Source organism: Pelophylax lessonae (genome assembly GCF_965119305.1).
Source record: "Pelophylax lessonae genome assembly, chromosome: 1".
In the NCBI taxonomy this organism is placed as follows: domain Eukaryota; kingdom Metazoa; phylum Chordata; class Amphibia; order Anura; family Ranidae; genus Pelophylax; species Pelophylax lessonae.
The window spans coordinates 363277778-363301922 of NC_138768.1; the positions used below are offsets into that span (position 1 = coordinate 363277778).

General features: G+C 43.4%; 1 protein-coding gene across 1 annotated transcript in view; it reads right to left on the reverse strand.

Moving 5' to 3' along the window:
* Nucleotides 1-499: 499 nt before the first annotated feature.
* Nucleotides 500-24145, reverse strand: part of OSTF1 (osteoclast stimulating factor 1) — a 63459-nt gene continuing 39813 nt past the window's right edge. Inside the window, exons 6-10 of the mRNA XM_082243541.1 lie at nucleotides 23740-23847; nucleotides 18649-18698; nucleotides 15350-15428; nucleotides 10968-11066; nucleotides 500-827 (exon numbers count right to left, since the gene is read on the reverse strand). Of these exons, the coding sequence (XP_082099667.1) occupies nucleotides 769-827; nucleotides 10968-11066; nucleotides 15350-15428; nucleotides 18649-18698; nucleotides 23740-23847 (395 nt within the window). The 3' untranslated portion in view covers nucleotides 500-768. The remainder of the gene's footprint in view (nucleotides 828-10967; nucleotides 11067-15349; nucleotides 15429-18648; nucleotides 18699-23739; nucleotides 23848-24145) is intronic.

The window sequence follows — 24145 nt, forward strand, 5'->3', positions numbered from 1 at the left end:
AAAACTATGTAGCAATGGAGCTTCCATATTTCTCACAAGTTCACTAGTGGTGCTGTATTCATAGGAGAAGTCAATTTGTTCGTAAACATTTCATCTTTTGCAAAAGTCCAAATTTACAGAATATTTGCTAAACATTTGAACAATACTATTTCATGCCTACATTAATCTCTTTGTAACATTCACCAATAAAATGTTATAAATACATGCAAATATCAGCAAGTCCAGGAAGACACATATACATAGATTCCCACGTTCTGGACTAAGCAGTATATATTTTTTTCACGTTTACATAAAAATCGAATTGAAAAACTCCTGGATTTGGAGAACAAGCAGACAACAGATTTTAAGAAACATTTATTACATATGCAAAACAAAATTAAATATTACCAATTTGATTGTCTAAACAAGTAGAAACATTTTAATTAATATTAGCCTTTTCTTTTAGTCATTAAAAAAAAAAAAAAAAAAAAGAAAAAGAAACTGAAAAAAAGAAAAAGAAGAAGATCAGGCACAGTACGTAGATCCAGAAATAAAACAAACAAAAAAAAAAAAAAAAGGGGTAGAAACAAAAGTCAAGTGCACAGTATACAAAAACAATGTAACAATGTGCTATTGCTTTTAATGTAATAAACAAAAAAATGGTAGGTACAGTAATAAAACACATTCCGTCAATGACGTTGCATAGTTTAGGTCCTGTTTAAATGGAGGTGCATACTGGAATGACAAATTTGCAGCTAAACCTGTTGCATTTATTTTTACAGCTGAGAACTAATCAGAGTCTTCATCGTCAAGATATTCTTCCGCATTACTGGACGTTCGTACGACTCCTGAAAAACAAATTAAAGACAAGTTACAATAGCAGCAACCTTTGCCTATATATGTTACGCTTTAAAAAACAATACAAAGAAGTAGTGGCTGTATTGCCTATAGTAATTCGGTCCTTCAAATAACTTTCATTTGATCTAGAATAATGACACCAGTAAAGAACGCTTTATTATAAATAATAAAACCTAACTTTTAGGTCTTAAGATAAAGCAATTCTAAAAAGGTAAGAATTAAAAAATAAAACAAAAAAAAAAACAAACAGGTTAGACTTACCTGCTCTGTGCAATGGTTTTGCACAGAGCAGCCCCGATCCATTCTTTTTTGGGTCCCCCACCAGTGGTCCTGGCTCCTCCTCCCTGCCAAATGCCCCCAATAGCAAGCCTCTTGCTTGTTGTGTCCATTCACACAGAGCGTGGCTCGCCCCCCCTCATTGGCTCAATGGCTGTGATTGACAGCAGCAATGGCCCCTGCGAGCCAAGGAGGAGAGAGAGACTTGGGAGAGCTGCTGCTCTAATGTACATTTCTGAATCAAGATGGAGCTAAGCATAAGGGGGGCTGGGGGGGAGCTGCATCGAGAAGGTTTTTTTACCTTAATGAAGAGAATTCACTAAGGAAAAAACAACCGTGAGCCTTTAGAACCAATTTATTTACCACAGAGCTTAGAGATATACATCTAGATCTATATATATCTATCTTTTTTTTTTCCTCATTTCCACTGTCCCTTATGTACATGTATTAACGTCACCTTTTTTCCCTCCAGGAAAAAAATGATTTCTCTCTCCCCTTAAGGGTATGTAAACCCTAACAATTAAATTATCCTATTTAGTCACTTTCAGTCTTTTATATATACACCAGTGAAAGGGTTTTGGTAGAACAGTTTGAGAAGTTAAAAAAAAATATATCTGTAGATCTTGCCAGCAATCCTGTGAGCTGATAACTTCCTGTACTCCGTCTCAGATGTCCGTCTCTGATGATTGATATCAGTTGGTTTGTTAGTCCTCAGCAATAGGGATGATCGAACGGTTCAGGTCGACCATCGGTTCGACCCGAACATTGGATGTTCGATATTCGGCCGAATTCCGAACTTTTTGCGGTAAAAGTTCAGAATTCGGCCACCAGAACCGCCCAAAATGCACTGGGACAGGAACTGGGCTTTAAAAGCCCGTGATTGGCCCAGAAACGTCAGCAAAAGCCAATGAGGGGGCAGGAGTCTCCTAGGAACGTGATTGGAGTGACTACGGGGACCAGAGGCCAATCAGGAGTGAATACGCCCCACAGTATATAAGATAGCCCCGCCTAAACCCTAGCACAGTGATACATAGCCTGTTGAAGAGAGTAGAAGCATTTCTCTGACTCCTGCTTTGCTACACTACATTTTCTGCATAGACGAGTGGTTCTAAAGCTCCATATAGCAGAATTGCATTCAGCTTACAGCCAGTGTAGTTAGATACAGCGATTGTGCTGGTTTTTTGAGTTACAAAAAAAAATTTTTTTAAAGGGACAGTGTCAGTCTTCTGCTGTATGGAGCTTTCTATTTAGTGTGAGGAAAGGGATATCTAGTGTAGTTAGGGAACTTTGTACCACAGTAGTTAGATGTAATAATTGAGTTTCTGTAGGGAAAGTGAAAGTGTGAGAGTTCTGTGTAGTGAGCACGTTGCACAGTGCTGCTGAATTGATATATCTACAGCAGGTATACGTGCTTGCTAGGCAGCAAAATACATTGCCTCAGTGACAACTTAACGCCTGTTCTTGAAAGCGTTAGGTCCACTGTGCAAAAGGCTTTGCAACTGTGAGTGACACGCATCTGCTGTGCTGTATTCAGCAACAACTGTGGGTCGCATAGCAGTGTGCGTTTTTCACTGCACACAGTTGCCAAAGCCTCAGTAAAAAATATGTCAGGTAGACCAAGAAAAGGCATACGTGGCCCTTCTGCGGAAAGGGGCACAGCTTCTAGGGTGTCTAGAGGCAGGGGTGGACGTGGTGGTCAGTCCTCAGCCAGGCCACCATTTGGATTGTTCTCCGGCAGTGGCCAAGCTATACGTCCACAGTACGTACAGGAGGTGGTGGACTATATTACCAAACCCTCATCATCGGCATCATCTGCAACTACAGTGACCCAGGTAGAGAAAAGTGGTCAGTCTTCTGCAGTTGGCAGAACAAATACAGATGAGTCCATGTCCACCTCACGTCCTCCCTTAGACCCAACTTCAGACATGGCAGAGGAGTCAGCTGAGCTGTTTGACCACAGTGTCGGCCATCTACTCCAGCCTGATGCTCAGTCCTTTATGGAGTCAGATGTTGGGTCTGAGTTTGAGGAGGAGGCAGAGCAAGCAAGAGGGGAGAGCAGACGTCCCGCTCCATCTAAGGCCGCACCTGTTGTCTCCCGGGCCACTATACACACCTCTTCTTGCTAGGCCTTTTTTGAGACATCCCATGCAAACAAAACAGTTGCGATCTGCAAGATTTGTAAGAAGTGTATAAAACGTGGCAAAAATGTCAACCACCTGGGTACAAGCTGCCTAAACAGGCATTTGACAACCCACCACTCGGCCCGTTGGCAGGAGCATTTGAAGAACCCACAAAAGGGCCAAAGATCGGTCAGTCGGCCTCCTAGTCCTCCTCGTGCTCCACCTGCACATCAGTCTGTTCCTGGCCCTACTATAGTCACTCGTCACCTGTTGGCAGCCTCCACTGACAGGGATGATGATATAGCAGGCAGTGTTGCATCTACCTCCAGCACACCACCAGCTGTAACATCTAGACACCAAATTTCGATTCCACACATGCTGGAACGAAAAAAAATGTATACTCCCCACCACCCACATGCCCAGCGTCTAAACAGTAGTTTGGCAAAACTACTGGCTCTGCAACTGTTACCATTTAACCTGGTAGAGTCTGCTCCCTTTTGCGACTTTGCAAAATGTGCAGTTCCACAGTGGCAGGTGCCAAGTCGGCATTACTTTGCCCGTAAGGCCCTGCCATCCCTATACGAACATGTGGAAGGCAATGTAGTGTCGTCCCTGGCCAAGTCAGTCAGCCGTAAGATAAACCTGACGGCTGACACTTGGTCAAGCAAACATGGGCAGGGACGGTACATTTGTGTCACTGCTAATTGGGTGACACTGCTTGGCAGCGGAAGGGATTGTAGCCAGGGCTCGGTGCTGCAGCCAGTGTTGCCCCCACGTCTGCAAACAGCTGGTGGTGTCGCTGATCCGGGTAGATCAATCACTTCTACCACCTCCTGCTCCTCCTCCTCTACCTCCTCCATGCCCTCCTTTGCAGAATGGTCCTTTGAATACGATGAGGTACCACATAAGCGTTCAAAGGGCTATTCTATGTCTCAGGCCAAAAGGTGTCACGCAGTGCTGCAGCTTGTGTGTCTAGGGGACAGGCAGCACACTGCCCCTGAGATTCTTGGGGCTCTGCAGGCACAGGCCCAGAGGTGGTTGACACCATGCCAGCTGCAGCCAGGGATGGTGGTTACCGATAATGGGTCAAACCTCTTGGCCGCCCTTCGTCAGGGAAAGTTGACCCATGTGCCATGCCTGGCGCATGTCCTGAATCACGTGGTACAGCGGTTTTTGAACTTGTACCCGGGAATGCAGGATGTGCTAAGGATGGCAAGAAGGGTGTGCAGTCACTTCAGGCGGTCGTACAGTGCCACTGCACGTTTGGCCGAAGTGCAGCGCCAGTTTCACCTGCCGGTACACCGCCTTGTCTGTGACATGCCCACCCGCTGGAACTCCACCTTGGCTATGCTGCAGCGCCTGTACACGCAGAAGAGGGCCCTCAGTGAAAATCTATGCGAGTACGGCACCAGCACTGGCTCTGCGCGCCTGGGCTTCTTTTCACCACAGCAGTGGCTTTTGATTAAGTATGCATGCGCTGTCCTCTCGCCATTTGAGGAGGCCACAAGGATGGTCAGCCGGGACAGCGCATGCATCAGTGACACCCTACCGGTACTGTTTTTGTTGGAGCACACTCTGCGTGGCATTATGGACAGGGCGCTGGAGGCAGAGCAGCAGGAGGAAGAGGAGGACTTCCTTGCCTCTCAAGGCCCCCTTTATCCTGAGAATCCTGACCCCATTATGCCTAGCTCCCAGAGGCCCGAGCAGGATCCAGGGGTGGAAGAGGAGGAGGAGGAGGACGATTCTTCTGGAACTTTTGCAGGCTTTGAGGAGGAGGAGGAGGAAGACATGCGGCAATCTGCAAGGCCTAGTTTGACTCCCTCGGGACACTTTGGAGTAGTGCGTGGCTGGGAGGGGGAGGAGGAGGAGCCCGTTCAAGATAATGTCGTTTTGAGTGACCCCGAGGAGTCAGCTTCTGAGGCCATTGCTAATTTGCGACGAATGGCAAACATCATGCTTCAGAGCCTGCGAAAGGACCCCAGAATCAAGGCCATTAAACAGACTGACCACTATTGGTTAGCCACCCTACTTGACCACCGTTACAAGTCTAAAGTCTCTGAGCTTTTCCCATCCACCCAGAGAGTCCACAGGATCAAATCCCTTGAGGACAGTCTCAAGAGGATTCTGGTGAACACGTTCCCCGACTCCCGTAGGGTGCAGGGGCGGGGACAACCTACCATGGATTCTACTGCTGGTCACGAGAGGAGCGTTGGAGAAGGCATGCGGTTGACGGATGCCTTTCGGTCTTTTTTTAGTCCTCACCGCCCAGGCATCTCAGCTGCCACATCGCATCGACAGCGTCTGCATCACATGGTGGACGATTACGTCAGGGCACAAAGTGACACAGAGGGCTTTTCATGTGACGAAGCCGATCCACTGGCATACTGGGTCTTAAGATTAGACCACTGGCCAGAACTGGCCCAGTATGCCATGGAGTTGTTGGCCTGCCCTGCTTCCAGTGTCCTATCGGAACGGGCATTCAGCGCAGCAGGAGTCGTTGTCACTGACCATCGAACGAGACTCTCCACCGACTCAGTCGACAGTTTGACATTCATTAAAATGAATCAGTCGTGGATATCAAGCTTTGATGCACCTGATGCAGACCTTGTAGACTAGGCTATCGTTGTGATGTGGCTGCTGAGCCTCAGTTTAAGCCTGGACCATGGTGCCACCCTCAAACCCTCCTCTCATTCTCTTTACGTTCACAGAACCTCATTTTGGTTATGACAAAAATACCATGTTTGCGCACCTGTTCCACAGGTGCACACCTTTATAATTTTTGGGCCTCCTTCAACACCAGCTCTATGGGGTTACGGTGGGGAGGCTCCGCCAACATCAAAACTACCATGTTTGCGCACCTGTTCCACAGGTGCACACCTTCATATTTTTTACGCCTTCTTCAACACCAGCTCTTTGGGCTTACAGTGGTATGGCTCCGCCAACACCCAAACAACAATTTTTGCGCACCTGTCACACAGATGCATATCATTGTAATTTTTTTCCTTACAAAGGCAATTATTGCCTTCATGACCAGCACTTTCATAGGGTTATGGTGTCAAGGCATCGTCGGCACCACCAAAGGCCCAATTTTTAAGCATCCTTTACTTCTATTCAAAGTCAAGAGACAACAGTATTCATCCAAAACATCTCTAATCTTGTTCACTCTGCACTACATTGTGGCCCCTACCCCTAACCCTAATCCTCAATGTATCCGTGCATATATGTCTGTTTCTTGTGAGAATTCTAGTTAAAGTGCACCAAACACCATTTTACATGAAATAAAGTGCAACTACATACATCTTTTGACTTCTTGAAAACATTTGGTAATAATAGCCCCATTGTGAAAATACACCCGTTAATTATATGCACATTTAAAGAAACAGCACCTTTTTCCAAAAAAAAAAACTCTAATCTTGTTCCCAGTGCACTGCATTATGTCCCCATCATACACATTGGCTGTGCCGTTGATTAGGAGCAAAAGAAAGGTGCGGTTAAGCAAAAAAGTCATTTTTGAAGGTTTGGTATGCTATAATTCTAGTTCTGGACATGCTACAGAGCTAAAACTTCACAGGTACACGTTTTAGACCCACCAGACACTAAATACAAAGAAATCTCTTTTTTTTTTTTTTTTAATTTTTTCAATAATTGGCTCTCTATCAAAAACGACAATTTTTAAGAACTTTTTTTTGTGTGATTAATAGTCCCTGGGGCATGACCCAGAACCCTAGGCACTTTTTAGGGGCATTTATTGGGTTTTAGGGCTTCAAATGGTGTTTTTTGATTAACGATGTTCGGGTCCCATTGATTTCATTTGGGTTCTGGAATCCGAACCGAACTTTCGGGAAGTTCGGGTGTTCTGGTCGAACCGAACCTTTGAAAAGTTTGATCATCCCTACTCAGCAATAGTTGAAAACATTCTAAATCCCTGTATGTTATAAAGACTAGCAGAAGAGCAGGGTTCTTCTTATCCTAATACTGAAAGTGAATACGTATTATTTTCCTTGGACTGAAAGTTTGTCACCAAGTCACCAGGTAAAAAAAATAAATAAAAAAAAAACTTGGAAAAAAGCACCACCACATGCAGGAAATCATGTGCAGAATTAAAAAATTTTCAATGACTTCTGGTATGCAGAAAATTTTATCCCAAATCCTTTTCACTTCAAATATCCAATCATGTTAGTATTTTTAAAAAAAATCTATCACTAGGTATTTGAACTGAGCAAGGTTGGGATGCAAATTGTTTCTTTAGTAAAATCAGCTTTATTTCAGGAGCGGTTTCATTTTTACAGCTGCTCTAACTCCAAAGCATGGCACTAGGTTATTGTCAGTAACAACAGTCGGGGAGCGGGGAAGAGGGAGAGGAGCAAGACCCGAGAGAGGAGTCCTAGAACTTTTTTCCCACTTTTGTTGAGAGAAAAAAAAATCCATTCCCCTCTGGGTGATCTCTGTATATTGCCAGGATTTTAACAAACTTTGTTGCAGATTCTTACCTTTTGTTATTCTGAAGAAATCATTGTTTGTTCCTCTGTCCTCAGTGAGCCTAATGGGAGTGGTTTCATAATTATCTATCAGCTGTAGCAGCTGCAGGGCACTAATGAGGAAATCTGCTGGGCCTGCATCCTTTAGACGTGTTCCTATTGGGAGTATCTCACCAAAAATGACATTTTTGTTGCAGGGGATGCCAGAAATCTGACTTGTATCTAAGTGCAGACTTCTGGGAAAATCAGTGAGCCAATTACACAAGCAAAAAATTATGTTTCTGGGGGGGGGGGGGGGACATTATTTGTACAGAACACCTCCAGGTCGCCATATTGCATTGCATTTTCATAAAATTAGAGAGCTGCAGATAGAAAACGAAAGGTATTTTTTAACCACTTCTGGACCAAGCCCATTTCAGACACATGTTGTTTTACAAGTTAAAAATCTGTATCTTTTAGCAAAGACTCTGAAAAATAAAAAGGCAGCCGTTGCAATATTTTTTGTGACCTGGTATTTGCGCAGCGGTCTTTCAAACTCCATTTTTTGGGTAAAAAATAAATTTCACTGCGTTTAAAAAAAAATAAACAGTAAAAAATTAGCCCTATTTTTTTGTATATTGTGATAGATGTCACGGTGAGTAAATAGATACCCAACATGTTACGGTTTAAAATTGCGCACAACCAAAACCAAAAACAAACTCCAGTACATAAAAATATCCATAGGCGACCCTTTAAAAAAATTTTAACGGTTACCAGTTTAGAGTTACAGAGTAGCTCTTTTTTTTAGAATTATTGCTCTCGCTCTGGCAATCGTGGGGATACCTCACGTGTTTAGTTTGAACACCGCTTTTATTTGCGGGCACAACATACGTATGTGCTCTTAGCGACAGGGGTGCTTTAAAGTTTTTTTTATTTTTTTTCCTATTTATTAAATTTTTTAATTTTAGCACAGTTTTTAAAAAAAATTAAAATAAATCTGATCACTTTTATTGCTGTCAAAAGCAATGTAAACATCCCGTGTGACAGTAATAGGCAGTGACAGGTACTCTTTATGGAAGGATCAGTGGTCTAAAACACCCCAAACCCCTCCACTGCACTTCAATGTATTCAAAATGCCAAAATCTGCATTTTTGAACACTGACAATTGTTTAATTTTGGCGCCTTTAGCCGCCAAGTAACCCGGCCATAATGTCATCACGTCGCTTTCGGGTTACTACATCGCAGACCCGATCAAAGCCGAATTCGGCTTTGTTCAGGACTCCAACCAGCCGTTGGACGTGCCGGCTGGTTGCTCGGGTCTCCCAGTGGGACGAAAGACCCGGGCAGAGCCGCGGAAGGCGCTGGGAGGGGGGACCTCCCCTCCCGCTCTTTGGGGTAACGGCCAAGTGGCTCCCGAGCCGCATCGGCTGTTATCACCTGAAAGCCGACCACCGGCTCTAAAAAAATGGTACCGGGTTGATGCCTCTAGCTGCAGGCATCATGCCGGTACAACCACTTCTCTGAGCCGACATAAATCAACGTCGATTTGCAGGAAGTGGTTAATAACATTCAATCACAATAGGACTATAACAATACGCTATATTATTTTTTCTTTATTTGCTAATTTTTTCCCCCCCACAAAAGTGGAGTTATCTTTTTAAGTATTTTAGAATGCATCTCTCACACTCAAAATCATAAGAGTATAACCCCCAGGCCACGGACCGGTACCGAGCTGAAGATTCCCCTGAAAGCACACACAAATGCCAGGCAACAACTAACAGTGCCAATCCCACGGCACTGCACATGAGGATGCGGGATTTCATGGACAGGACAGTGCCGGTCCCCAGGGACACCCAGGCAAGGGGGGGGGGGAGCGGTACTGCTCCTCTGTTAATAGAGAAAACTGCTTCTGGTAGCAAGTGACACGCTGCATCTGGTGGCAGACGAAGGTGGCAAGTGAAGCACTGCATCTGGTGGCAGGCGAAAGTGGCAAGTGACATGTTGCATCCAGGGACAGGTGAAGGTAGCAAGTGATGTTGGCAAGTGACACGCTATATCTAGTGGCAGGTGAAGGTGGCAAGTGATGGTGACAAGTGACTGGAGCAGGCGAAGGTGGCAAAGGAAAGCTGCATCTGGTGGCAAGTGACACGCTCAGGTATGCCACCGATTCTGCATTATGGTGAGTTAAACTATTTAAGTTTATAGGACAATGTTAGAATAGAAATAATGCGCCGCAATCATTGATGACCAGCCATTCCCCTGACAACACTGCCATGGATTCCCCTAGACCAGGGATCCTCAAACTACGGCCCTCCAGCTGCTGTGGAACTATATATCCCATGAGGCATTGTAAAACTGTGACATTCACAGACGTGACAAGGCATGATGGGAATTGTAGTTCCTGAACAACAGGAGGGCCAAAGTTTGAAGACCCCTGCCCTAGACAATGAGTGATGCACTTGCACTCCCCCCCCCGGAAAAAATCTACTTACGTGAAACCAGTCCCCAGTGGCAAAAAGGTTGGGAACCGCTGCCTTAAAGGACAAGTTCACCTTTCTGAACATATTACACCCATTTTTAGGTGTAACATGTTCAACATCACTTCTAATAAATTTTAAACATTAATCTTTCAACCCTGTGTACTGTAGGGTCACAAGACATTCACCAGTTTGTTCATTGGACATTATCTGTGATCATCTGAAATCGATCCCTGTATCCACAGACAGGACTTGTATTTATTCTTTACCACCTTTCTAGTTGTGCCGATTTGATATCACACATAGCAAAACTGAATATTTTTTGGTTTCTTGTTTGAAGCATTTGCTTTTACAGGTTCTAATTTAGTGTAACAAGCTTAATAAAAAGTGAATTTGGATTGGTAGCTATTACTGCTCTTTGAACAGACTTGTTATTGGTAGCTTCACACGGGTGCTGTAACAGACTCTCACACCTGCAATGTCTGGACCACTTTGCCAAACAGTCTTCTGATGGCCCAAATGTGTATTGAGCCATGAAGAAGCGCTGAGTTTGTGAAAAACGCAATGACTTTCCTCTGTCCCCATGAGGTTACAATGCTATTTTGGAGTGCTTTTACTACTACTATAAAGTTGGGTGCATTTTCTGGAGTACAGCCATCCGGACTTGTGGTTTGTGTACAGTGTATCGAGTCATTCAGACTGGGCACTTAGGGAACTTGGTGAGGGGCAGAAACATTTTGATACTTCATAACATTATCTAAATATATGCCTGCATTAAAACCAAAGTAGACATGTGTTACCTTGTGCCTGTCTCTTTTTAAGAAAGGAAGCACATTGAGCATTCGTTGCCATATCCAAAGCCAGCTTTTTCTCATTATTCCTTAAATCTGTTCTTGCTCCTAATCAAAAGAAGCAAATGTTAGTAAATTACCAGAAAGATGAAGAAAAAATACAAACTTAACACAATTATCTAAATCATATCATTTAGACTTTATAAATAAATCAGTGTACTTTAACTAAGCGGTTACCTTCTGAACAATTTCTGCGCTATTCTAGAGTCACTATCCCACTACTTGATTTATCGTTTTACTCTGAAAAATGTCAAACAACCAGCAGGAGAGAGCACAGCAGAAATTGTCCTGTAAGTAGAACTGCTGTCTGAATTTCTATTTAACATTAGGCCAAAGAATGCTACTGGAAACAAAAACATTTAAAGTGGATTTATGTTTTAATTTTACTTCCTCAGATTGCACAGCTCCTGATTTCCAGGAAGCAAAAGGTCATCCCTGAGTTAAAGCCCGATATGATGCTAGGGCCATTTATGGGTACACATTAGCAACACATGAGAAGAGGAGATTAACCACTTTACGACCGCTCACTGTGCCTCTACTGCGGCACAGTGGCTCGTTATCGTCCAGCGACGTAGACCTATGTCGCTGGACTCCTCCCCCTGTAGGCGGCGCTCGCACGCCGCCGGAGGCGTGCTCCCGCTGTTTTCATTCACAGCGGGAGTCGGGCCAGGGGAGGAGCGGCGGCGATCGCCTCCGCTCTTCCCCGATCGTCGGGGAATCTAGTTTGGAGATCCGCCCGCCTGTGTAAACAGAGTGGGCGGATCTCCTAAGTGACAGGGAGTGACAGATCGGAGTGTTCAGCATAGATGGACATCCGATCTGTCCCTGACTCACTCAGTCACCTCCCCCCCACACGTCAGTAAGCACCAGGCATACATTAACCCCTCCCTCTCCAATAAAATTAGCCCCTTCCCTGCCAGTGTCATTTTTACAGTAACAGTGCATATACTGTATATAGCACTGATTACTGCAGTAATGTCACTGGTAACCCCAAAAGTGTCAAAAATGTCAGTCAAGGGTCCGATCTGTCCGCCGCAATGTCGCAGTCCCGCAAAAAATGACAGAAATCTTTCCCTTAGTTAGTAAAACGCAATAACTTTTGCGCAAACCAATCAAAATACGCTTATTGTGATTTTTTTACCAAACATAGGTAGCAGAAAACAAATTGGCCAAAAATTTTAAAAAAATTTGATTTTTACATATTTTTTGGGAGGAATTTCATATAAAAAAAATGTTAAAAATATTGTTAATTTTTCAAAATAAACTCTTTTTTTGTTTATAGCGCAAAAAGTAAAAATCGCACAGGTGATCAAATACCACCAAAAGAAAGCTCTGTTTGTGGGAAAACAAGGATGTAAATTTCGTTTGGGTACGGCGTTGCACGACCGCGCAATTGTCAGTTAAATTCGCACAGCGCCGAATCGCAAAAAGTGGCCTGGACGCAAGACAGCAAAATCCTCCGGTGGTAAAGTGGTTAAAGGGGGATATGATCACCATGTATAAATACATAAAGGGTCCATATAGTGAACTTGGTGTTGAGTTGTTCACTTTAACCACTTAAGCCCCGGAAGATTTTACCCCCATTCCAACCAGGGGGTATTTTGCGATTCGGCACTGCGTGACTTTAACGGAGAACTGCGCGGTCGTGCGACGCTGTACCTAAACGAATTTGGCGTCCTTTTTTTCCCACAAACAGAGCTTTCTTTTGGCGGTATTTGATCACCTGTGCGATTTTTTGATCACGCGCTATAAACAAAAAAAGAGCGTCCATTTTGCAAAAATAGCAATATTTTTCCCTTTTTTTTATATGAAATTCCCCCAAAAAAAATGTAAAAATCAAAATTTTTTAAAATTTTCGGCCAATTTGTTTTATGCTACCTATGTTTGGTAAAAAAAAAAAAAAAAAATCGCAAAAAGCGTATTTTGATTGGTTTGCGCAAAAGTTATTGCGTTTACTAACTAAGGGAAAGATTTTTGTCATTTTTGTTGTTTTTTTTTTTTAACGCGTAATGGCGGCGATCTGCGATTTTTTTTGCGGTACTGCGACATTGCGGCGGACAGATCGGACCCTTGACTGACATTTTTGACACTTTTGGGGTTACCAGTGACATTTCTACAGTAATCAGTGCTATACATATGCACTGTTACTGTAAAAATACACTGGTAGTGAAGGGGTTAACTTTGAGAGGGAGGGGCTGTGTGTGTCCCTAGGGGCGTGATTCTAACTGTGATTGGCTGGGGCTTCAGCTGTATGCAGAGTGATCAACGGATCTACATAGTAGATCCAGATGATCAGCTCTCATACAGCGAGGAGAATGACAGGCAGCTTGTTTACACAAGCTGCCTGACATTCTCCCTCTCCCCCGCCGATCGCAGAGTGGCCGGCGGACATCGGGTCCGCCGGTCACACGCGTGGGGGGTCCGTGACCACTCGGGAGCGGGAGCGCGCCTCCGGGGGCGCGCGCTCGCTCCCTAGACCCTCACAAGCTAGTGACGTAGACCTACGTCACTTTGCCTGTGAGGGGCTGACCGCCGACGTAGATAGTCGTGCGGCGGTCGGCAAGTGGTTAAGGTCATCACAGAGGACAAGGGGGCACTCTTTATGTCTAGAGGAAAACAGATTTCGTCTCCAAATACGGAAAGGTTTCTTCACAGTAAGAGCTGTGAAAATGTGAAATAGACTCCCTTCAGAGGTGGTTCTGGCTAGCTCACTAGATTGCTTTAAAAAAGGCCTGGATTCTTTCTTGGGTGTACATATTATAAATGGGTACTAATATTTATAGGTAAAGTTGATCCAGGGAATATCCGACTGCCTCTCGGGGGATCAGGAAGGAATGGGTTTCCCCTGCTGTAGCAAATTGGATCATGCTTTGCTGGGGGTTTTTTCACCATCCTCTGGATCAACTGCAGGTATAGGATTGTGTATATGGGATTGTATGGTTGGGTTTTTTTTTTTTTTTATTGGTTGAGCCAGATGGACGTGTGTCTTTTTTCAATCCGACTAACTATGTAACTAAAAGATTGTTCAGCTGGTTTGAAAACCCCTCATTGACCTGACAATCTGTATTAGCCATAGCTTTAGCGCTGATGTAAGCAACTACAAGGCTCCTTTCACACCAGCCTGATGGACAGACTGGATCAGAAGCTCTGTATGCAGGTCTATGGGCAGGCTATGGACTTGTGCTTACAAGTGTCAAGGTCTGGAACTGGAATCTTGAGGGATCTGAGGCACCCTGATGTAAAAAGACACTCTTTACATCCGGCAGCCTATAGATCCAAAATTAGTCTGCCACAGTCTGCTGCCTAAATGTGGACGAAAAAAACTCAACAGGCAGAGAAGTCATAAAAGTGACATTTATCCAATTCTGCTTTAAATCCAGCAGGTGATCTGTTCATGGATGTCCTTCTGAATGGAACAGAGCATGCCCATGTTAAAGGGCCCATAGACAAAAAGTCACATTTCTGATTACAAGAGAGGAATGCTTCTGGGTTATGTCATGGAGTACAAAAGAAAGCCTATAAATTTAAAAAAATATAATAATTTGTGCGGGAAGCTTTAAAAAAAAAAAAAAAAAAAAAAAAAAAAAAAAAGGATGGCTAGGGCTCAACAAAACCAGGTGCTTTATGATCCCTGTGGGGTGGACACCTATTTTCTTTACTTGTAATTTAGAATCTACATCTACATCTTGCATCTCCCCAATGAAATGCAAACAGCCTAAGCTCAGTCATACCTATTACAACATAAACCCAGCCTGCCAGGAAGTAAAGCAGTGGTTTCCTGAACAGCAAGGAAAGCAGTTATAGAGCTGAGTGGTGGACAGACAGATCGTTATGGTGACATGATGCACATGATGCACGACTGTGACCACACCAAAAGCACAGAGCAGAGACGTATAACCCGCAGACAGGCCTAGGACCTACTTTTATAGCACATCAAATTTAAGTAGCCAAGAAAAGTATTTCCATCACAGTGTCTTAGAAATCGCTGGGATACCAAAGACAAAGATGAAAACAGAACAAGTTGATTAGCATCGCTTAAAGAAGGCTATAAATAATAAACAGCAGTCAATGCAGCAAAATAATGTGCCTAAACAATAATTGATGTATGCAATAAATCAGTGGACATTGTACAGCTAGGCCTGTCCACTGAACGTAATTTCCAAGAAAGATAAATTCCCACGGATGCTACTTAATGACAAATTTATAATAGGAATGTGTGTCATAACAAACGACTTTTCTGAGGTCTTTTGTCATCGACAAAAAAAAAAAAAAAAAAAAAAAAACGCAACGTGATAATTACTTTGCATGAATGATGAAACGCTAAATCTCACCTTTCAAGAGCAGCAGCTCTACGATATCAGCGTATCCCTTCCACGCGGCAGCATGCAGAGCAGTGTCTCCGAGCTTATTCTGCACAAAGGAGATGAGGGTTGCTTGTTATTATTTTAAAGACGCAACTACTGTAAGATTTTAACATTTTGATTAAAGTGCTAGCAAAGCCTTTTTTTCACTTGTACCTACAGGTAGGCCTACAATAAGGCTTACCTGTAGATACAATGAATATTTCCAAAACTTGCACTGTTTAAGAGATTTTCACACTGCATGATGCCGGTGAGGTCTCTGGCACATGAGCTCTGAAAGGGGCGACATACCCATGGCTGTCCCTTCAGAGCAGGGACAGCCATGTCTTCTGTCGCAGACCTCTCAGACAGCCGGAGCATGTGAACCCCAAAAGGAAAAAAGGAAGACCGGGTGAAGATGGAAGCCCTGTCAGCGGTGACAGCGTGGCGCTGGAGGGCTTCACTCTAAAGAGAAGCATTTCATAATGTACTAGTATGCGATGCATACTAGCATATTATGCCATTGTCTTGCAGGTTTTTTTTTTTTTTTTAAAGGATGTGGTTTACTACTGCTTTAAACCTGCCTAGAGAGCCACAAAAGTGTTTATTTCATTTAGTAAAAACAAACTGACCAATATTTTTTCAGTACAATAATAATTTAGGATGACCCCCCCCCCCTCCCCCTCAAACAATCAACTCATCTTACTGCATGTTAAAAGGCCAGAGTAAAAAAAGTTAACACATCTTTCCCTGTATACAGTTAAAGTAGTTGTAAAGCTCAGACTTGAAATAATTTCAAAGCATATGCCTCTATAGTGTGTACTTGTCTCAATCCAGAGTGTGATTTTTGTCTGCTGCCTCCTACCTCTGCTATAAGCAGAAGTCACTTCTGATGAGTTTTCCTGATACCAAAAGAAAAATGGTGATGGGGAGAGCACAACCTGTGATTGACAGCCTCAGCTCTGTTCATGTGTGTTGTACGAAGGGAGGTATGTTACCTCCCTCCAATCAGCTCTCCTCACTGATGAAACTTCAGCTCTCTGCCTCCTGCTTTTCAGAGCTGAGAGATTATGTGTAAATTCTGCACTTTGATAGGATGTATGGGAAAGACTGCTGTAGAGAAACAGATACAACTTATGCAGGAGGATTTTTTTAATCTCGATCACCTAAGGCCAGTCACTTTACTGGGTATATGCAGTGCTGTATCTTGGCCTAGGCCAACAAGGCCCAGGCCTAGGGCAGCACTTTGCAGGGGGGCAGCACGCACGAGATAAAAACAACCTCTTCCCGCCTCCCCCACTAAAAAGAGTCCCTGACGGCTTGCGCTACACACTTTTAGTATAGTGCCAGTCTTATAGGGCAAATTGGGCTGGAGGGCAGGGTCCAGGAGGCAAATCAGTCTGGCACCCCCATAAAGCGGTCACACTGCTACCTCCTGGTATGATATGGTATGATATGATGATGGGCACTGCTGAGGCTGACCTTATGGGAACTGATGAGGCTACACTGATGGGCACTGATAGACTGTGGTTGTGGTTTACAGATGACAGGGCGGGTCATAAATAGGAAGAGGTGTGGCCTTTACAAGAAGGGGTGCGTCATATTTAAATTAGGGGGTGCACAAGTTTAGTCAGGCCTAGGGCAGCACAAAACCTAAATACACCACTGGGTATATGTAAGGGCTTACAACCACTTTACCTCTTGCCGACCAATCCGTGTTTGTACTGAGGGGCGGTGGCTCCTACAGGCAAAATTACATACCTGTACGTCTTCTTCACATTCGGGTTTGCCGGCGACCAGCTCCTGCTGTGATTGGACACAGAGGAAGCCAATCAGTGGGTCCGGCTGACCCAATGTCCGCCGGGACCCGCCAATCATTCCAGACCGAAGCAGAATGGTGGTCTGCCTATGTAAACAAGGCAGATTTTTGTGACAAGTGAAGACCGAGATCCTGTGTTTCTGCTAAGCAGGAACACAGATCTCTGTCTTCCCATAGTGCAAGCACCTTCCACACAATGCACTCCCTAGGCACACATTTAACCCTTTGATCACCCCTGATGTCAGCCTCTTCCCTGCCAGTGTCATTAGTACAGTGACAGAGCATATTTTTTTTTAACACTGATCACTGTATTGGTGTCACTGGTCCCCAAAAATTGTCAATTCGTGTGTGATTTGTCTGCCACAATGTCGCAGTCCTGGTACAAGTCGCTGATCGCAGCCATTACTAGCAAAAAAAAAAAATGATTATATATATATATATATATATATATATATATATATATATATATATATATACATACATACATACATACATACACACACACATACACATACATACATACATGTTTTATAGCAGAAAAATATATTTTTTTTTTTCAAAATTGTTGGTCTTTTTTTGTTTATAGCACAAAAAAATAAAAACCGCAGAGGTGATCAAATACCACCAAAGCTCTATTTGTGGGGGGGGGAAAGACATCAATTTAATTTGGGTACAGCGTCCCACAACCTCACAATTGTTAGTTAAAATAACGCAGTGCCGTATCGCAAAAAATGGCCTAGTCTTGAAGGGGGGGTAAACCTTCCAGAGCTGAAGTGACTAATGAACAACTGTAATGATTAGTATTTAGAGCTAAATGTGAACCATACACAGGAGGCCAGCTCATTAAAATGGAAATAAACTGCTTTAGAATTTTGGAACCCCCCCAGGAGTCTTTGACATAATGTACAATGTAAGTCCCGTATATTTGAACATTATGGCAGACGTGTGCTTTGAATGGCTCTTTTCTAGCCATAGTAGTGCGATAGCTGTACTACTCCCTGTGGTTCCATCTTCACCAAGTCTTCTTCTGGGTTCAGAGTCTTTGGGCGCATTGATTGGCCAGGCATGGATGAAATAACTACAATCAAATGTACATGGGAGTTACTTCTTCCAGGCACAAAATCCTACTGAGACATGCACAGCTCAGTATATACTTGGAAAAAAAAAAATGTTGGCAGGCAGGGAGAAGCATCAATGATATAGGAGACATACAGAATCTCCCCAGTCATAAAAAACCTACCTCTCCATGTTTTTTTTAACCTGACTTCAGTTATGCTTTAAAGATCTGTCAAACAATTGGAGTTCCTGTTCGTATATTTATAACTCCGTCTACAAGAATAGTCCTACTTTGCGGCTAGAAACCTTAAAAGACAAAGCCATCTTCCCTTGCTGCATGTGCATTTACAGATAAAACAAATCATTTGCTTAGAGTCTAAAAGTCAAAAGCAACAAAATAGATTAAAATGCTTACCTGCTGGTTTAGCTCAATATTTGGTTGTGCAAGTAAGGCTTCCACAACATCTAGGTTAAAATGTAGAAAACAAAGAAGTCATAATTGTGTTCCTGAACAAATTCTAATATTTATCTAAAAATATTGCGGCTCAATAGATTCTTCCATCAAATACATTTACAGGTAAACTCTGGGCAAATGACCTGTAAAAAGCATTCAGAACCGCTTGCCATACTGTGCTTATAAGACATATAACCCAAAGGCCCTCTTCCTGATTAGGGTGCAACACTTCAGGACAGGTCACACCCAAATGCCCCCTGAATATTTCAAGTCTCTTCGAGGAATGTCTGGTTTACTCATTACTTAGACAAGTGGCTGGCTACACCCACTTCCATACTTCATTTAAAGCTGAAGTTTAGGTATTGTTATTTTTGCATAGTTATGCTGGTCCATCTTGGATCTTACTCAATGTAAGTACGCATATTCCATACCAGACTGTTACCTATGGAAGTTAAAAATCACTGCAGTAAAGACCACTACTACAGTGATCCCCACTAGCTCCTGGGTCCTGGAAAGGATTCTCTGAATGGATGAGGTGGCGATTGTCACGTCACCACCCCGCCTCTCTATCTCTTCCAACCACATAATGGTTTGCATTTTTAACCACTTGCCGACCGCCGCACGACTATTTACTGCGGCGGTCAGCCCCTCACAGGCAAATCGATGTAGGGCTACGTCGCTAGCCTGTGAGGCGCGAGGGAGCAAGCGCGCCGCCGGAGGCGCACTCCCGCGCAGTCACGGACCGCCCCCCCGCGTGTGGGCACTCGTGATCGTCCGTTACACCGGAAAAAAGGCAGGCGTTATGTAAACAAAGCCGCCTGTCATTCTTCCCTGTGTAAGTATGGAGATCAGACGGTTCTGCTATGTAGGACCGTTGATCTCTGTTCTTACACTAGTAGCCACAGCCAATCACAGTTAGAAACACGCCCCTAGGACACACTTAACCCCTCCCTCTCCAAGAAACACGCCCCTAGGACACACACTTAACCCCTCCCTCTCCAATACAGTTAACTCCTTCACTGCCAGTGTCATTTTTACAGTAACAGTGCATATGTATAGCACTGATTACTCTAGTAATGTCACTGGTAACCCCATGTAATGTCGCAGTCCCGCAAAAAAAAAAAAAAAAAACGCACAGGTGACGTCAAATTCGTTTAGGTACAGCGTCGCACGACCGCGCAATTGTCCGTTAAGGTCACGCAATGCCGAATCGCAAAATAGGCCCTGGTCAGGAAGGGTGTAAAATCTTCCGGGGCTTAAGTGGGTAAAGAAAATATAAAGTATTCTCTGCATGCTGCCCATGCCGAGTGAATGACTCCCTATGTTCATGAAGTAGCAGGGCAGCTGCTTGAGATGGGACCCGGCACCTAGCGGAGATCACAGTAGCAGCAGTGTCTACTATAGCAATTATCAGCTTCCACAGGGATTGACCAGGTACAGCACATGCACAATGAAAATGCTCCAAGCTGGACCAATGTAACTATGCAAAAATAGTCATACCTTAACTTCAGCTTCAGGTGACTAGCAGATTGTACCATTCGTTGCAGTTAGCAGCTACCATTACCATGGGCTACATACATACTAATGACAGCATTGACTGATTTATTTTCATGTAATTTAACATTTCTGAAATATTAGCAAAGTTTACAATTAAAACTAATCTGAAATGTAATCTTCCATATAGTAAAATTTGAAACCAGCCTCAACCACTCTAAACAGATTATGAAAGAAACTAGAACACCCTCTATTTTCTACACTGTTCGATACACTAAATGAAAAGGTTTTCTTTGAATATATGCTATTTAAAAAGAACTATACCATGGAAAAATTCAAACAGCAATGGGACCCATGACCCAGGATGTGCTCTTCATATACAAATATGACATATTCCGTCAATGGAGACTTGGAAAGCGTACTTTTTTTCTTTTTAACATTGAACCAAGACCTATTTTAGGGACTGGTAGGTTTATTAAAAGTGATTGTAAAGGATTAACTTGTAAAAAAAACCCCATTCAGTTTAAAACCTAAATGAAAGGCAACACATTTTTGTATGGATAAAAAAAAAAAAAAAAATACATAATTACCTTTTTCCCCTTTTTTATAAGTGATTATATTGCCTCGGTTTTCAGCTGCTTAAGAGCTGGGGGAGGAGGAGAAGCAGCATCACACTGAGCTTCCCTGTGAATGGCTGTGCAGCAGGGCCATGTCAGGACAAGGAGGAGAGCACACTTCCTGCATAGCTAGAGAACTGACCACGATGTGTTCCCTTGCTTAGTATGGTCAGATTCTAATAGGAAAGCAGAGGGACTGGCAGGTATTTCACATAAAAGGAAGCAATACAAAAAGAACAGGATACTTTCTCATATAAGTACATAGTACAGCAGGCACAGATCAGGAATATGAAGTTTTGGGGTAACAAACACTTTAAGTTATATTGTTATAGGACCAAGAATGGTTTGTGTACCCAACAAGTTATACAATACTCATTTTGTCTCTCTGAAAGCTAAAACTTTGGGCTAAAGAAATATTATGACCAAATATTGTCCAATTACAAGAGCCACGTGTATTCTTACTTGAATCTTGGTGCCTTTTGTGTACTTCCATATCAGTGCAGCATTCTACCATGAAAGATCTCCTGCACTTGACCTCGGAGTAAGAGTTTTCTGTAAAAAGGACCAGTCACTGCTGCAATCTCTCTGTGTGACTAGTCTTTTATCGCCCCCAGCCCCATTGTAGCTTTCTGCAGTCTGTCTGTAGTGGGCTGGTGGATTCTGCTGGGTCCCTTTCACTTTAAACACACAGTGATGATGTTACTGCTTCTTTTACATGGCAAGAACTGTTTGCAATGAATTGGATGAAAACTAAGTGGGTTTACAGCTATTGAAATACCCACACATACATATACATTACATACACACACACACACAGCTCAAAAAAATTAAAGGAACACTTTGAAAACCTACAGAGAGCTGAATTCAAAGACACCCCGAAAATCAAAGTGAAAAAATGATGCAGCAGGCTAGTCCATTTTGCTGAAATTTCATTGCAGCAATTTAAAATGGCACTCAGTAGTTTATATGGCCCCCACGTGCTTGTATGCATGCCTGACAACGTCGGGGCATGCTCCGAATGAGACAACAGGTATTTCTTCCCAGATCTGGACCAGGGCTTCACCAAGCTCCTGAACAGACTAAGGTGCAACCTGGCGGCATCGGATGGACCAAAACATAATGTCCCAAAGGTGTTTTTTTTTTTTTAATTTAGGTCAGGCGAGCGTGGGGTCAATCAATGATATCAATTCCTTCATCCTCTAGGAACGGGCTGCATACTCTCACCACATGAGGACGGGCATTGTCGTGCACCAGAAGGAACCCAGGACCCCCTGCACCAGCGTAGGGTCAGACAATAGGTCTAAGGATTTCATCCCAATAGCTAATGGCAGTCAGGGTGCCATTGTCTAGCCTGTAAAGGTCTGTGTGTCCCTCCATGGATATGCCTCCCCAGACCATCAATGACCCACCACCAAATTGGTAATTCTAAACGATGTTACAGGCAGCATAACGTTCTCCACGGCTTCTCCAGACCCTTACGTGTCTGTCATACGTGCTCAGAGTGAACCTTCTCTCATCTGTGACAAATACAGGGCACCAGTAGTGGACCTGCCAATTCTGGTGTTCAATGGCAACTGCCAATCGAGCTCCACAGTGCGAGGCAGTGAGCACAAGGCCCACTAGATGAAGTCGGACCTTCAGGCCACCCTCAGTCTGTTTCTGATTGTTTGGTTAGAGACATTTACACCAGTGGCCTACTGGAGGTCATTTTGTAGGGCTCTGGCAGTGTTCATTCTGTTCCTCCTTGCACAAAGGCGCAGATACTGGTCCTGCTGACGAGTTCGGGACCTTCTACAGCCCTGTCCAGCTATCCTGAAGTAATGGTCTGTCTCCTGGAATCTCCTACATGCTCTTGAGACTGTGCTGGGAGACACAGCAAACCTTCTGGCAATGGCTTATATTGTTGTGCCATCCTGTAGGAGTTGGAATGCCTTTGCAACCTCTAAAGGGTCCAGGTATCGCCTCATGCTTCCAGTAATGACACCAAACCTAGCCAAATGCAAAACTAGTGAAAACCAGTCAGAAAAGATGAGTAGGGGAAAAAAAATGTCAGTGTCCTCCACCTGTAAAACCATTCCTGTTTTGAGGATCATATCATTGTTGCCCTTCTAGTGCACCTGTTTGTAATTTCATTAACACCAAAGCAGCTGAAACTAATTAACAACCCCTCTGCTACCTAACTGACCAGAGCAATATCCCAGGAGTTTACTTGACTTGATGCTGTACTCTTATTAAAAAAAAAGTGTTCAGTTAACATTTTTAAGCAGTGCATATATTATATATTACACACACACAATTTTTTTCTTCTTTTTTTTAATGATAGTGCTTGTGCCTGGACTTCACCTTTAAAAACTGTAGGCCAGATGGTTTTAAAGCTAATCTCCTGCTTTTAGAAGTGTACATAATTAGTTTGGATCAATCTAATTTCCTTCACCAAGATGCAGCAGCTGTGTGCGCTGTATAAGCCGTGTTCCGGCTCTGTAATGGGAACTCCCTGTCCCACAGCTGGAACAAAATCAGCCCTTCACAGGGGGCATTATACTCTATTAATGAATATAAACAAGAGTCAGAGATTGTGACATCTGCCCATCTCAGCCAATCAGATGAAGTTTTGTATTCATTCATAGAATACAATGCCCCCTGTGAAAGGCTGAGTGCCGCTTAGCTCAATTTAGTTCTGTTCCGGGTGTGGAAAGGAAGTTCTCATCCCACTGCCAGAACACAGCGATGTATACTGGATGTAGCCGAGGCTACATCCAGCTTATAGAGCGCACACAGCCACTGCATCTCTTACTGAATGAAATAGTTTGCTTGGGTCAGTTTGGTCTAAACATCACTAAAAGCTGGAGATCTGCTTTAAACTTTTATGTTATATTTCAAACCTAATAAACATCGAGTCATGAAAAAAAAAAAAAAAAAAGAAGAAGAAGATGAAACCAACCTTTATGTCCTCCATGGCATGCCCAGTATAGAGCAGTGCTTCCAGCTTTATCCAACCCATTAACACCAACTCGGTTTTCCAGACACTCTCTCAACCAACTCAGGTTACCTAAAATGTTATCAAAGGAATTAGATATCAACACATTAAGTACTAAGGAAGGCCAACTAAAAATGTATGGTTTGGTTTTGTGCTAGAACAACAAGCAGTATTAAACCCAAGAACTAAATTGTAATATACTGCAGCTTACCAATCTTTATATTTGGCGACTGCCTTATTTTGGATAGGATAATCCTCCTCGCTGCGTCTTTGTATTCTGAAAGCTAAGAGACTTTCCCACCATCAGAATACACTGTTCTGTGCTGCAGCCGATTGCTTGTGGTGCTGATCAAGCGAACATATACCGGTA